Here is a 16,146-nt window from a genome sequence, read left to right as displayed (position 1 = left end):
CGTTCACATTTATTATTTTTGTTGTTGTTACTGGCTACTCATTTCTATGTCTCAAAATCTTTTCAGTCCATTTTCCTTCTTCCTTAATACCCTGACACTTCTGAAGACTACAAAAGATTTTGGATGTCTCTCAAATCTGGCCTTGTCTAATGTTTCTTCATGATAAAATCCAGGTTATGGATTTTTGGCAAGATTATCCCAAAAGTGATACTGTGCCCTTTCAGTGCATCACATCAGGAGGTACAAGATGTCAGTATGTCTCATGACTGATTACTGATTATTGGTTACTTTTATTATTTAGTTATGGTAGTATAACTCCATGCCTCTTAATAGCTCTCATGTTTTCCATCTCTATGTCTCTATGTTACATTCTGTATAATTTCTTCAGCTCCATCCTCCCATTTATTATTTTTTTCTCCAAATGTGTCTAATTTTTTGTTTTAACATGTGCATTGTTTTTCTAATTTAAACTTTTTAATTATCACGTTTCCACATTTTTCCAAAATGTCCTGATCAATGCTGATAGTCTTTGTTTCTTTCATCTTACTTTAACTCCCTCTTTTAACATACTTATTTTATATTTCATATCTATTAATCCAAATATCAGTAGTCTTTCAGAGTTTCACTCTATAGTTTATTTCCTCTCATTCTTGCTCATGGTAGCCTGTTTAACAATTTGGAGAAGGTGAGGGGATGTGCATTCATGTTCAACTGAAATCCTACCTTTGGCAATTTTTTCAGATGTCTATTTAAAGTGCCTTTCTTTGAGAAGGACTGGCATTTGCTTTGGCCAAGAGACTAGTAGTAGCACCAACAGAGGATCTCTTAAACTAGATTTCTGTCTTGGTTTTTTGGAGGCCACACAAGTAGTATAAACTCAGGCTCAAACCTCCATGAGTTAGGGCCTGTGGTAAAGAGAAAATTTTTTTAAAAATTCTACTCAAAGTCAAGGTACTTTGCAACACTCCCCCTCTGTGGTATGGTTATCTACTTTTTTTTCTTTTAGCAACCAAGAATGGAATTCTTTGGAAGTCCTGACTTTATTTGGGTGGGGGTAGGAGGGCTTCAGTTTCGACTTTTCACCTTGCTTGGGTCCAGAGCTCTCTTTCCTGTTCCCAGATACTAGGCCAAAAGGATACGGAAGTAACTCCAGAACAAACACCACTTCCAATGATAGCTTATCAGCATAGATTCATGTTAGCTCAGTATTTCTGGCTTCCGCGAAATCCTTCCTTTTTCCTCAGTTCAGCCATGAAATAAGAGTTTTGATTTGTTTTTTAATCTAGCATTTTCTGGTATACTAAAATGCAAAGTTTCTTCGTACCTCTAGCTCACCATATTGCCAAAAACAGAGGTCCTTAAGGTTTTTTTGAATAATGATAGGGGAAAAAATGCTTTAGAGTTTAGTAGAAAAGGCAGAATTTTTAATGATAATTTTTAAAAAGAGATCTGGATTAAATTTCAGGTTCTTTATAAAATATGACTAATAATCATAGAATCAACCTCGATGAGTAGAAAGTGAGAAGAGGGTTTCCTACCAATTCACATTTGTCCTGTTTGGCTATTCCCTGCTGCCTAGAGTTACTGTTTTTATAGACCACCCAGAATGGGCCAGTTCCTTGAATCCTGTGCCAAAAATCACTAGATGCCTTCTTTACCATCTACACAATATCAATAAGGTCAGAAAAATTAACCCTTTTAAGTCTATTTCGTTTATTTTTCTTTTTCGGTGTAATAACTATTTGGGTACGCAAAACTCTTCAAACTAGTCAGTTTTGCTACATATTACTTTGACAAAACTCTCTTACTTTAGACGTAAGATGTATTTACATTTCAACACCAACTGCCTTCAGGAAATGTTTCTTAAGGCATACCTATATTTGGCAAACGTGTGTTATACATTTTCTCACTTGGACCCATACCAGTAAGGCACAAAAGTTCAATTCTACATTGAACATCTGAAACAACATTAACAACACTATTATGGTAATGTGAGCTCTTCTGAAAGAGTTCAGGCTCCTAAATCTAAAGTGCTTTTGAAATCTCTGATTAAAATGTCTATTCATCTGGCCAGACTTAGTTTTGTGGTACCTGAGAAAAGTTGAGTTAGAACTCATGGTCTGTTATTTAAAAGCCTATGCAGTTTCTATACCAATCAAAACAGAAAAATGCTTGCTTTATACACACACACACACACACACACACACACACACACACACACACATACACAAGGCCACGGATATGGAAGTTGTTCAATAAATATCTTCCAGGTGGTACTAATAAGGTTCAACTAGGGAGTTCCTGTTCCTCTGGCAGACTCCCAGGCCTAAGAAGATCCTCTGTCTTGCAGTGAAAAAGACTGCAAACGGTGAGGTCAATTAAGAAATACTTCTGAATAATACACATGATGGAATATCTTCATACCCAACATTTGCTTCAGGGGTAGATTTCAGTCTTTCAAGTCATTGTTGCTTTCCAGCTTTGATATTTCACTGTTTGTGCTGAATTTTCTCCAGAAGAAATAATCCCTGCTTTGTGTGCATTTTTGTAGCCAGTTTCTTTCCTATTTCCTTCTTGGTGTCTGGAGATATTCCAACTTGTTAAGACATTTTGATATTTCTTCATTCCTTCTAGCTCTTCTCTGTTTTTTTATCTTCAGTCTAAGCCTTTTAAACATGTTTTAAAAATCTGAACAGTTCCTAATATTCCCACTACTTCTTGGCTTTCTGTTCCTAAAGCCTTCTCATAAAGACAAACATAGATTTCCTTGGGTTGCTCCTCAGGATTTTCAAGTATTTCAACTTTCTCCCATTCTTAATTACTCTTTTTGTACTATCCATCTAATTTTTTTTAAACACAAACCTTTATTGATAAATTGAAACCATCCCCTCCATCCATAATGGGTCAATCTACTTGCTCATGGAAATAAGACCCATCCTCTGATACACCCATCATCTAGCATCTGTGAAGATCAAGAATTCATTAAAAATTTTTTGTTCCTGTCTTATCTTTCAAATCTGTTGACTTATACAGACTTTCACAACAGGACATACCCAACACCATTCTCACTTCCTGCAACAAAATTCCACTGTCTTTATTCGTTCATCAAATGCTACTACAAAAAGTCTCTGTGACTACCATTATCAGAGTTATTGATGTTCCTTCAAGAATATGCTCCTATCTTTACACAATGTTTTGTAACAATGTTTTGTTTTTACACAATCTCTACATAATGTTTTTTCATATTACAATTGTTTACATATGTGCTTCTCTTACTAGACATGCTTTTATTCATGTTTACATTCCTGGTTCCTTGCTCAGCACCTGACAAACATATAAAAGTATATGCTGTTATGTCTGACTGAAAAAATAATGAGAACCTCACCTCATAGAGCCTAGATAACAAATGAGGAACTAAAAGCACACAGCTTTTAAGAAATCATGTATAAATGTGTATCTCTGGGATTCCGTGGTAGTACAGTGGAAAGGAATCCGCCTGCCAATGCACAGGACATGAGTTCGATCCCTAGTCTGCCGGGAGCCAGCACACGAGATCCCACCCATGACAAGGTTGTGAGGAGGAGACCTGACAGGCAAGGCAGATCAGGACTCCAGGGATTCAGAAAAGCTGCCCCGGCGCTCACCTTAAAGATGATCTCTGTCTTTCTGACGCTTGCTGTGTTCGACTACTCCCTAATTTCTGGACACAGGCAGAAGGCCTTCCCCAATCGATCTCTCCAAACAGAATCAACTTAGAACTTTAATTAATACGTCTGCTGGATGGTGGTATCCTATAAGATTATCCAGGATGAAAGGAGTGTTTCAATTTAGACCCCTTTGCTGGCATTCTAGCCTGCTTGGCAAATGCGTACTAATGCACATGACTGCTCACAACACCTTAATCACAAACAGCATAAAGAACCTGATCACATAAAGGCCCTAATAGGCACAGAGCCCCGCGGGGGTGAGGAAGCCCTATTAGATAACATAAAAATATTATTCTAAAAGTGGTTAGAGTTAAAGATTTAGAAAAATAAGGGTTTAGAATTGTTCATTTTAACCAGGAATGCTAAACAGGGGCTGCCTCACGGGAGCTGCAGAGTCTTTGTGTGGTAAATCTTTTAGATAATCTTTTAGATAAATTTAACTGATAACTTCTGCAAAAGGACTGACCTTTGTGTTCATTAAAGAATAGATTACGGAAAACAGCTTTGCATTCACCTAGGTCATAAAATGTCAATAGGCCCCAAGGCCAGAAGATAATTGTACAAGGCTCTCACAAAGAAGTATGCAGAAAACACCCTGGTTTTGTGAAGGATGAGCCGATGTAATATTAAACTATCTTCCCCTTAAAAATGTACGTAGAATATAAAAGCTACAGTAAAAAAAATAAAGATCTGCCAGACTCTGCTGCACCCCGCCTCCCCCCCCACCCCCACCCCCCGGTCTGGTCTCTCTTTCTCTCTCCCTCCCTCTCCCCCTTGCAGACTTGGTCCTATCAAGGCTGGTCTCACGTGTCTTCTCTCAACGACGCCGTTCATCCTGAGGGTACCCCCTGGATCCTGCCGAGGCCGGACCCCGGCTAAGTCCAGGAAGATTCTACATACCGTGGACCAACTAAAGCCTGTGTGCCACAATGACTGAGACTGCGGGCTGCAACTACTGAAGCACATGCTCCTAGAGCCTGTGCAATGCAACAAAAAAGCCACGGAAGTAAGAAGCCCGTGCACCACAACAAAGAGAAGCCCCTGCTCACCACAACCTACATTCACGGAGCTCCATCTGGTACCGAGGGTCCCAGTATAAAATGCTTCGTTTTGAGAGCTGTTCATGACTCTACTGATGCTGTTGCTGAGTGCAGAAGAATTGATGCTTTTCAACTGTGCTGTTGGAGAAGACTCTTGAGAGTCTCCTGGACTGCAAGGAGATCCAACCAGTCCATCCTAAAGGAAATCAGTCCTAATAATATTCATTGGAAGGACTGATGCTGAAGCTGAAACTCCAATCCTTTGGAAACCTAATGCGAAGAACTGACTCCTTGGAAAAGATGCTGGGAAAGATTGAAGGCAGGAAGAGAAGGGGATGACAGAGGATGAGATGGCTGGATGGCATCACCTACTCGATGCACATGAGTTTGAGCAAGTTCCAGGAGTTGGTGATAGACAGGGAGGCCTGGTGTGCTGCAGTCCACGGGGTCGCAAAGAGTTGGATACAACTGAGCAACTGAACTAACTGACGACTTTATATTCACTCTACAGTAACCTAATTCATTTTATTCAGGGAATTCAGTTACATTCAGGTTCCTAAATCAGGATGACAAAGTTTTGATTAGCATGTCTCTTACCTCCTATGTTAATCAAGAGATAGATCTTCTTGAATAAAGGCGGCGCGCTCCTTGGGACTTTGCTGATGCTTCAGTGGTTAAGAATCTGCCTTGCAGTGCAGGGAACAGGGCTTTGATCCCTGGCTGGGGAGCTGAGACCCCACACACTACGGGACAGCTAAGCCCACACACAACTACTGAGCCCGCACATGCACAATGTGACCCTGTGCCACAACTAGGGGGCCCACACGCCACAACTGGGAAGTCCACGCACCACCACGAAAGAGCCCGCATGCCGCAACTAAGACCTGATGCGGTGAAATAAATAAATGTCTTTTTAAAACAGGAGTCCAGTTTTAAAACACAAAAACAAAATTATTTTAATATAAAGAATATGGGTAAAATGTCAAAAATAAATAATTAAAAAAGTAGTAAAATTTTTTTTTAATAATTCATATGCTTATTTCAGGTATCTCTTCAGCATATTTTATGTAACTTGTGGGTATAGTGTCAACTTTCAAAAATAAGGCAACTTGGAATTAAGACTTTTCACTGAGTTGTCTTAATTAACTAATTAAAAAGCTAGGTCTCTGGGACTCCATGAAGAGATTTCAAATGCTCTGGGGAATTGTGCTAACATCAAACAACAAAAGTCCAATATGAGATCTAGACTTTATTTTTAGAAAACAACTGTACATAGAAATAAAATGAGAATGGCCTGGTTTGGCCATCAAACATGTGAAAAGGGGATTCATTATACTATTATACTATTTTCTCTCTGTTTAAAATCTTCATAAATAAAAAAGAGATTATTATTATTCAACTCATAATTCCTTTCAGTTCTCATCTAATTTTAACATAGATTTCACTGCTATCCCTAATAAATCTGCCTTCCAAGATTACCACTGACCTGCTAGTCACCAAATTCAGTATTCTCATCTGTTTTCTGCCTCTCCCAAGCCCTCAACACGTGATACCACTGCTCAAGCCCCTCCTGAAACTCTTTTCATCCTTGGCTTCAGAAAATCATCTTCTCATTCTGTCCCCAATCCTATTCACTTTGAGTGCCTTTCTATTGTTTATCTATGTTATTTATTTATGGTCTATCCATTATTGTTCATGCTGAGTCCCTCAGATTCTTCTTATTCTTCTTCCTCTATTTTTCTCCTTGGGTAATCTCAGCTACTCCACTAACACCTCTGTCTATCTATCAGATAATCGATAATTCCCAATATCGAGTCACTGTCTCCGGAGAAGGCAATGGCAACCCACTCCAGTACTCTTGCCTGGAAAATCCCATGGACGGAGGAGCCTGGTAGGCTGCAGTCCATGGGGTCGTTAAGAATTGGACACGACTGAGCAACTTCACTTTCACTTTTCACTTTCATGCATTGGAGAAGGAAATGGCAACCCACTCCAGTGTTCTTGCCTGCAGAATCCCAGGGACGGGGGTGCCTGGTGGGCTGCCGTCTCTGGGGTCGCACAGAGTCACAACTGATGCAACTTAGCAGAAGCAGCAGCAGTCACTATCTCAAATTTCCCAATATCTAGTCACTATCTCAAACTTATATGAACAATAAAAACCATTATTTTCTATCATGAAACTATTCATCTTTATATGTTGGCTACTTCATATAAGAGTATCACCATTCGGTCTCTCAAGAGAGAAATTCTGGAATTATGTTTACTTTCTCTCTTTTCTTCCTCACATTCCACACTGTATTCATCATCAAATCCCACAGAGTTTACATCAGAGATGCACCCTGGGATAGTTCATCCTTTCCATCACCATAGTCCAAGTTCAGACTCTCATCTATTGCTTTACATGTATCAACAGAATCCCACGCTGTCTCTGTCAAAAGTTCCTCCTCCATCCAAACCATTTTCAGTACCACCCTCAGAGTCATTTTAGTCGTATTCCTAAGATTCAAAACTGATTATGTTACCCTCTGTCTAAAAACCCAGGTTTTTTTTAAAAAAACTGGTTTACAGTAGCACTGTACCTAACAGCGTACTAAGCCCTTCATTATCTGGCCTCACTTGTATCACTAGCTATATTTCCTCACACACACTTCCACATACATAAAATGCACTGAATTTTTCACTTTTTTTCTGAACATGTCAGCCACTTCATTAACTGTGCCTTTTATCATGCTGCTCCCTCTGCATGGTCTGCCTTTCCCATAGTTTTCACCAGGTGAATGATCATCATACTTTAAGATTCAGCTTCCTCTATGGGATTTCCCTTATCAGTCTGGCATTCAACAACATGAACTGAGCATCTATCAATATGACATGAACCTTCTCCTCAAGGAATGCATTCTCATCTACATTCTTTTAGTACTTTGCTCATGCTGATGTTATGACATCTATCACACTGTGTTACACTCACCCTTGTCCGCGTCTCCCCTCACAGCTGGATCGTGAGGTCTTTACAGCTATGGCCCCTGTCTAATTCCTCTCTGGCTCCCCAGCACCTAGGGTATTGATTTTGTTCATCTGTAAAGTACGCCATGCTTAGTGGGAATCGGAAAAAGATGATTTTCAAGATCCCTTTGAATTCTAGTATTCTATGATTTCAACATAAATGCAGCATTTCTTAGTTGTGATTTAGCTGAAAACCTGTGTCAAATACAGCTAGAATGCTTAAAATATTTATATTAACTCCTGTTCCAAACCTACTGAAGAGGAAACAGAATTACTGCTCTAGTTAGGGAGGAAATCATTCAAGCGCCTCATAATCACTGACACTCAAGTATCATAGTATTGAGGGAGGTAATAATATAATTACAATTTAAAGGTAAGTAATTGAGGCATAGAGAGATTAAGTAACTTGAATAAGACAACAAAGTTACTAAGCTAAGTGGGGAAGCTAGGATTTGAACTCAGTCTAATTTCAAGGCCCATGATCTTTCTCAGGTCAGTATTCTGCTTTATCAGTGCTCTGTTTAATAACCTAAGGCTTCTTTCATTTACAAAAAACATGAACTTTACTTTCTGCCAGACCTACATGAAGAACAAGAAAGAAGAACCAATCTTTCTTCTGTCATCTTGCCTCTGAGGAGGAAAAAAACAAATCCATTTTTCCCTAGCGTATGACTAGAGTAAATATAATAAATAATAAAAATTCAAATTTCTAGCATTAGTATCCAAAAACAAATATCTATACACTTACCTCATGGGTCCATAGTTCAGCACTACAAATGCCAAAACTATCATCACACAGATAGCTCTTCGCTTCGGACTAGGAACTTTAAGCCTCTGGTTCTAAAGAAAATGATCATATTAAATACAAACAAATTACACATCAGTCTCACAAAAAGCAACATCTAAGATAATAATAACTCTCCTTTTTACCAGCTATGAGAAGGCTTAAATGAAAACCAAAATGCAAATATAGGAAACAGTACTTTTCTTTTTTTTTATAGAAACAGTACTTTTCAAAAGACTAAAGCAGAGCCTTTCAGAGACAGAAAAAAGGAGAGGAGTAGGAGAGAAGAAACCTAGCAACCCTTGTTGCAGAAGCTTCTTCACCTAAAAGGAAAGAATTCAACAATTTTATGTTTTATGAACCTTCAAAGAATCCCAAGGCACTGTACTTTAGTAATTTGTCTCTCTCTTAAATCACTGTTTTCAGTAACATAATGGAATATTCCCATGTGCTCAGGGGAAGATAGAAAGAGCAGTGTAAGAAGCCAGTCTCTGGGGAATTGCCTGGCGGTCTGGTGGTTAGGACTCCATGCTTCCACTGCAAGGAGCATGGGTTTGATCCCTGGTCAGGGAATGAAGATCCCATATGCTGCACTGCACAGTCAAACAAAAAAGTCCCATTCACTAGGCAGAGGCATCTGTTTGGTTCAAGAAAGCACTGTGGTAGGAAATTCTGAAAGCAGCAGATTTCATGAACAGAATTGAGATGATTAGCCTCACTGGGACACATAGCAACAAAATACAAAGTATGGTATAGAGGCTGGGTGAACTGAGAACATATTAAATTTTTAAATTTTTTATTGTTTACTCTTTTAAAAGGGAAGACCTAGGGGGACTACTTAGGAGACCTGATGTGATTCATTTAGTCAAAAAAAAAAAAAAAAAGAGAATGGATGCTATGATAATAAGGGAGAAGAAACCCAGGAAAAAGAGACAATTTTTATACATAGCTTGGGAGGTACAATTCAAAAGCTCCTCTTTCCAACACTTTATTCTTACTACAAATGTTTTTGGGCTTATTGTGCCTGCCTTTTGCTATTACTATTTTACAAAATTTAATTTAAAATGTAAAATTTCCAATTGCTTTATCAGGAAAAGAGAATACTTCAACCCATCACCTCAGCTCTATCACGAACTAGCACTCACCTCTGATACAACTTCGTCCAGTTGCCGCTTCAGTGAACCGTTCTCTTTCTTCAGCTTCTCATTCTCCAAAAGGGCTGCCTTTAACCTTGCCTCTAGGCCTAGCATGTATTCTTTCTTCTTCTTGCGGGACTGACAAGCTGACTCTCGATTTTTAATCATACGTTGCTGTCTCCTTAGCACAGCAATCTAGGAAAAGTTACAGTAAATCAAAAATAGTTGGATTTTAGAATCAGATCAGTGAAGAATATACTGATTTTTATAATTATCTTTAAGCAAATTGTTCAAAAGATAGCTTACTGTTTTTTTTTTTAAATACTCAAATGAAATAAACCTAAATCAAATGATTAAATAAGGCCTTCTAAAACCTGTTAAATGATTTCTTCTGGTGTTTTCACAAGAAATAAGACTTATTTATTGATAAATAATAAATAAGATTTATTTATTGATCTTCCTATTTTCCCTTTAGAAATACTATATATATGTATACATACAGCTTTAATCTATATCACAGGCCCTGAATTACTTGACTGTTTTTCAGAACCATCTATCCTGTTACTTATAGGGCCACTTCTACTGGCAGAGTTACCATCACTTCAAATTCACCATGTGCCAACTGAATTCATTATCTCCCTCTACCTATTCTTTAAAATCTATTGATCTTCTATCAATGGTATCTCTCAGGATATAAAGGAAGGTGTGACCAGTAACCTATTTTTCTTTCATTCCCTAAATTTACTGCCTCTCTCAACCTCTTATTTACTCACTAAATACATACTGAAGATACACGAACAACCAAGTTAATTCCAGTGAAAGTGTGTCTGTCATTCCTGCTTCTCTAATTCCACTGCCATTCTCCTAACGCAGGCACGGATTGACTCATCTCCAGACTACTGCAACAACCTTCTAACTGCTTCAGCTGGCTTCAAGCTCCTTCTGTCTATCATTTTTAAGGTAACTTTCTTCTCCTAAAAACATTTTAATCTTGCTACTCCATTGCAAAAGCAAGCTAGTCATGTATTTTACCTATCAACCTTTGCTTTCAAAATCTTCCATAATGTGACCACTCTCTATTTTTCTAACTCTACAACTATTCACACCACATCTTCCAATCAAGGTTATTCCATGATCTTCACACATATCTAACTTGTTTCTTAATTCACACTGTTTGTTCTGATTTAGAATGCCATCTCCTCTACTAAGCTAATTCTAAAGACCGTCCAAACTCTTAATTATGATAGACCACTTGGAGTTTTTATATTGTCTGAATTACTCATGCCCTTATAATTCAGAAGATACAGCTGAATGCTCTATTTCAAAAATGCTGACTTTTTCTCTCTTTTCCTAGATTTTATACCTTGGAAGCCAAAACTATGTGATATGACTCACAATATCTACCATAATCAAAACTTACTGACCGAAATTATTTTTGTCATATTTTCTAAACAAAGATGTGAAATGTGTTTTAGCATTAGTCTATTTCAGAAAGAATGTGAGATAGTAAAATTTAGTCCATAAAAAGAACCAAATAATATTAAATTTATTATTGTAAGTATACAGATGACAGAATTTCTGACTTCTCCATTTTGTAAAGGACTTTTAAAAAAGTAAACATTTTACTGTGGCTGTTTAATAATTTTTACTGAGATACATAAATAAAATTAAATAATTTAATGCTTATTTCTTTTGAAATAACAATGCAATTTCCACCCCATACTACAGTTTCTAGAAATAGAGGTATACCAAATCCAACTGAGCAATCAGAATCCATAAGAAAAAAAAGAACCCATGAGGAAAAGAAATATTACATGAGATGTCAAGAAGTGTATCTTTCCCTCTTTTTTTCTTTTTTAACTGAAACTTCACAAGAATGCTGACTTCTATAACCATCAATCTACAAAATTTCCCTATGGCATAACTATCCCACTCTTCAGTAATGCTAAACACACACACGCACAAAGCAGTGACAATCACGACGGATTTTAATTATTCATCAATTTCAAACTATTTTCTGGACAATGCCACTTTGTTCAATCTACTATTACTCTTAGTGATCTTCACTGTTACTGAGAATGCCAGTGTCCATAATTAATACTTAACATTAGAGTGCTAAAGTACACAGAATGCTGAGCAAGCACATAAAAAAGAAGGTTCCCAGATGGAAGAGCTTATACTAAAAGTTGGATAAAAGGTAACCTTACTTTAAAGGCTGATTAATGTATGGACTCTAGGGAGGCTTACAGATGGCACACTACTTAATAAATTTCAAACAGGATTAGGGATTTCTATAAACAATAAAAGCACCTGCATATTATACAGCATAAAGTTTCAAAGGCTGTCAGTGCACATGCCTCATACTAAAAAAACGAAAACCACCTGCAGCCAAATATCCATTTCTTCCTATAGAAAGAGATAACAATAGTTCCGAAAATGCAGTAAATACTCAGTATTACCAATAACTACAAAGGATGAATACAGTAAAAATATATGAAGTCCACAGGAATCTCCAAACAGAGAGCTCCGACTTTACATTTCAGCAAGCTATCTTCAGCTAACTGAATAAAATATTTAAATTATTCTGTATTTTTGAGGGTAAAAAAAAATTAAAATTTCAGATTAAACATACACATACTGCTTGTCTGACAGGTGAGGATATTTAAAAGAAAAAAAGGACTACCTGTAATTACTGTTTTGTAAACCGATTTTTTTCCCCATATAACATATCATGATCATCCTTGACATGCCATGAGAATGGCAGCACAGTATTTCAATTATATTGATGTTCCATAATACATTTAACTAATCTCCTCTTGTTGAGATTGTTAATAGTTTTCAAGATTCTTTAAAATAAGGCTCATCATTCAATACTGTTAGAGTAGAAGAATCAAGGCTAGAGTTTAGGGCAGTTAATTTCAAGACCAGTGCTACTTACACAACAGCTCCATGATGCTTTTAAATACCAAACAGGAAGTCCTGCATTACAGTATGGAATGTGAACTGTGTGGTTACTTTAATTATGTGCCTGCTTGAAATTGAAGGCTTACAGTACTGCTTGTATCTGGAAGTTTACTCTCCTCTGTTAATAGTCTACAAACATAAAATCAATACTCTGGCCCATTAATCAATTGACACATCTCCCTGTGGGCATATAAGATGATTCAGCATGACTGAGATGAGTGAACAGCTAGTCAGTCCCTGCTTCTGATCATCCTGCCTTCAGACAACTCTTTCACCAAGCATTATGTCTTGGAAAAGGAAAAACTCCTAAGCAGAAAAATACTCTCCCTTTAGTGCCACTGCACTATAAAACATAGTGTTTCATTAGTAAACATTTACTTGACTGTAAGAAAGACTCTCATAACTGCCATATGACCCAGCAATCCCACTGCTGGGCATACACAATGAGGAAATCAGAATTCAAAGAGACCCAGGTATCCCAGTTGTTCATCGCAGCACTGTTTATAACAGCCAGGGCATGGAAGCAACCTAGATGTGCATCAGCAGACAAACGGATAAGAAAGCTGTGGTACATATACACAATGGAATATTACTCAGCCATTAAAAAGAATACATTTGAATCAGTTCTAATGAGGTGGATGAAACTGGAGCCTATTATACAGAGTGAAGTAAGCCAGAAAGAAAAACACCAATACTGTATACTAATGCATATATATGGAATTTAGAAAGATGGTAATGATAACCCTATATGTGAGACAGCAAAAGAGACACAGATGTACTGAACAGTCTTTTGGACTCTGTGGGAGAGGGTGAGGGTGGGATGATTTGGGAGAATGGCATTGAAACATGTATATTATCATATGTGAAATGGATCGCCTTTCCAGGTTCGATGCATGAGACAGGGTGCTTGGGGCTGGTGCACTGGGATGACCCAGAGGGATGGGATGGGGAGGGAGGTGGGAGGAGGGTTCAGGATGGGGAACACATGTACACCCATGGCTGATTCATGTCAATGTATGGCAAAACCACTACAATATTGTAAAGTAATTAGCTTCCAATTAAAATAAATAAATTTATATTAAAAAATAATAATTAAAAAAAGAAAGAAAGACTCTCATAAAAGGAGAACTTTCACAAATGGACAAATACTTTTTGAAGGTTGGATCGATTTAAGAGTCAAAATCCTAAGTCTCTTTGCATTATGTTTCATTTTAAGTTACTGATAAACACTGTAAGACATGTTCTTCTTACAAATAAAATAGACTATTTAGACCCTTGATTCTGTGACGTTGCTAAAAAATGAGCTTCGAAGTTCTGAATGGCTATAAAGATATTAAAATATTTTACTGCTAAGAAACACATCCCAGCATCTTACACAAGCTCAAGACAAATCAAGTATTGGTAACATACAGGTGAATAAACCACTAGGTTACTATACATCAATCAGTTCTAATTCTCATTTTGCTGAATCTTTCTCTCTAAACTGATGTATAAAGCAAACACTGTCATTGATTAACTTCTTCATTATATCAAACAAAACTTTATTTAATTAAATAAAAAAGAAATAAACTTCATCTACTTGAAAATGACACTTTAATCCTCTAAAGGTCTCATCCAATCCGAAAACAAAATGGTTCTATTACCGATGTTAAACATGTGTGCTTAATTACCATGTAGCACAATAACCACTACTGTATCATAAAATATGGATGCTATTAACTTTGCTGTTTTATCTGATCCCAGACTGTTCAAATAAAGTCAATCTTTATATTTTGTCTCACAACACTTAAAACCATCTGCTTGAATTTTTTTCTTGATTAAGAGAATACATTTGTAGAGAGAAAGAAAAGGGAACAGCAAGTTTCAAGATACGGATAATTTGAAGTTGGCACTGCATCAGGGCTGCCTTGAAAGTAAAGCCTCATTAATGGAGCACAGAGTAAAGACAACAGTGCTGAACTGAGGGAAGGCCAAGGCTTGAATCCTAACTCCATCATTGCAGGTCATATGATGGATGTGAGGATCAAACGAGTAATGGACATGAGGCTCTCTGTAGACTGTAATGTACACACACAGGCCGTGCTGGGCTAAGCCGCTCAGTCGTGTCCGACTCTCTGCCACCCCATAGACTCTCACCCACCAGGCTCCTCTATCCACGGGATTCTCCAGGCAAGAATACTGCAGTGGGCTGCCAGTTCCTCCTCCATGGGATCTTCCAGACCCAGGGATCAAACTCCTGTCTCCTGTGGCTCCTGCACTGCAGGCAGATTTTTTACCACTGAGCTATAAGTTTCACCAAAAAGAAATATCCTGCAGCTATGAATAAACTGGGTGAGGAAACAAAAATTCTTAATTCCATCAACAATGTGCCTCAAAGATACTCAGATAAACTGTTCAACTAAAGTAATACTGCAAATATCTGCCTTCATTCCAGCTCTTATTTTTACAGATTTCAAATATTAAATATCAGATTAAAACAAAAACAGACAAAATCTGGAAATCCCATTTAATACATACTCAAGGAGAAAACCAGAGCCTAAGATTAAAAATCTAATTCACTCTCCTCCCAACATCCCTCAGTCTGCTCCTTATTCTATATTCATCAGGACTCTCACTCATTTGCCTGAGAAGGCCAATAGGAGGTTTTATGCACTTACAAAGTGTCTGGTATAGACCAGTTCATCAATATCAGCCATCTAAGTAATATGGCCTTGACTGAAATATTTAACCAATTGATTCATTCAATGGTAAAATGAGAATAAAGCCCACTTTACAAGGATTTTGAGAGAATCAAATAGGACTATGTGAAAATAAATGTGAAGTACTTATTAAAACTATATTAGAAAAAAGCTGAACTTCTCAGAAGTGTCAAAAAGACAAAGGCTATGGAAATGCTCCAGATTAAAAGAAGTCAAAGAGACATGACATCTCAATGCAATATCTGACCCTACAGGGATCCTATATTGGAGGGGGAAAAACTCAAGTGATAAAACTGTCATATTGACAGCTGAATAAAGTATTTTACAAACAAATTTATGAAGGTGATAACTGTACTGTGGGTAAGTAAGAGAATATCCCTATTCTGAGGAAATACACACTGACATATTTAAGGGTAAAGAAACTATAAGGTATGTAACTTACTGTAAAATAGTTCAGGGAAAAAATGTATATGTGTGTATATATATATATATATATATATGCCGATGGATAGACAGGCAGATAAATAAAACTAACTGATAAAGCAAATGTGGTAAAATGTTAACAACAGGTGAATCCAGGTAAAGGTACATGGGTGTTCTCTGCACTAGTTTTGTTTTTACAACTTTTTAAAATTTGAAATTATTACCATATACAAGGTCTGGTACACATGCACACACACACACACACACACACACATAAGACTGCAGTACCAACATAACACTAAGGAGTTATAGGAAAAGAAAAAAGAACTTTCCTTTAAAACTTATAATCAAGGGTGGTAAGAGCCACAGAAAATGTTAACCATAACAGAT

At 37.3% G+C, this 16,146-nt stretch overlaps 1 protein-coding gene across 1 annotated transcript in view; it reads right to left on the bottom strand.

Moving 5' to 3' along the window:
- ATF6 (activating transcription factor 6) overlaps window positions 1-16,146 on the bottom strand; it is a 239,568-nt gene that overhangs the window by 180,939 nt on the left and 42,483 nt on the right. The window contains exons 8-9 of the mRNA XM_020875014.2: window positions 9,680-9,865; window positions 8,499-8,590 (exon numbers count right to left, since the gene is read on the bottom strand). Coding sequence (XP_020730673.2) covers window positions 8,499-8,590; window positions 9,680-9,865 — 278 coding nt within the window. The remainder of the gene's footprint in view (window positions 1-8,498; window positions 8,591-9,679; window positions 9,866-16,146) is intronic.

This window comes from Odocoileus virginianus, chromosome 5 (assembly GCF_023699985.2).
Source record: "Odocoileus virginianus isolate 20LAN1187 ecotype Illinois chromosome 5, Ovbor_1.2, whole genome shotgun sequence".
Classification (NCBI taxonomy): domain Eukaryota; kingdom Metazoa; phylum Chordata; class Mammalia; order Artiodactyla; family Cervidae; genus Odocoileus; species Odocoileus virginianus.
The sequence above is the reverse complement of the archived record's forward strand: the minus strand, read 5'-3'. Positions and strand labels throughout refer to the sequence as shown.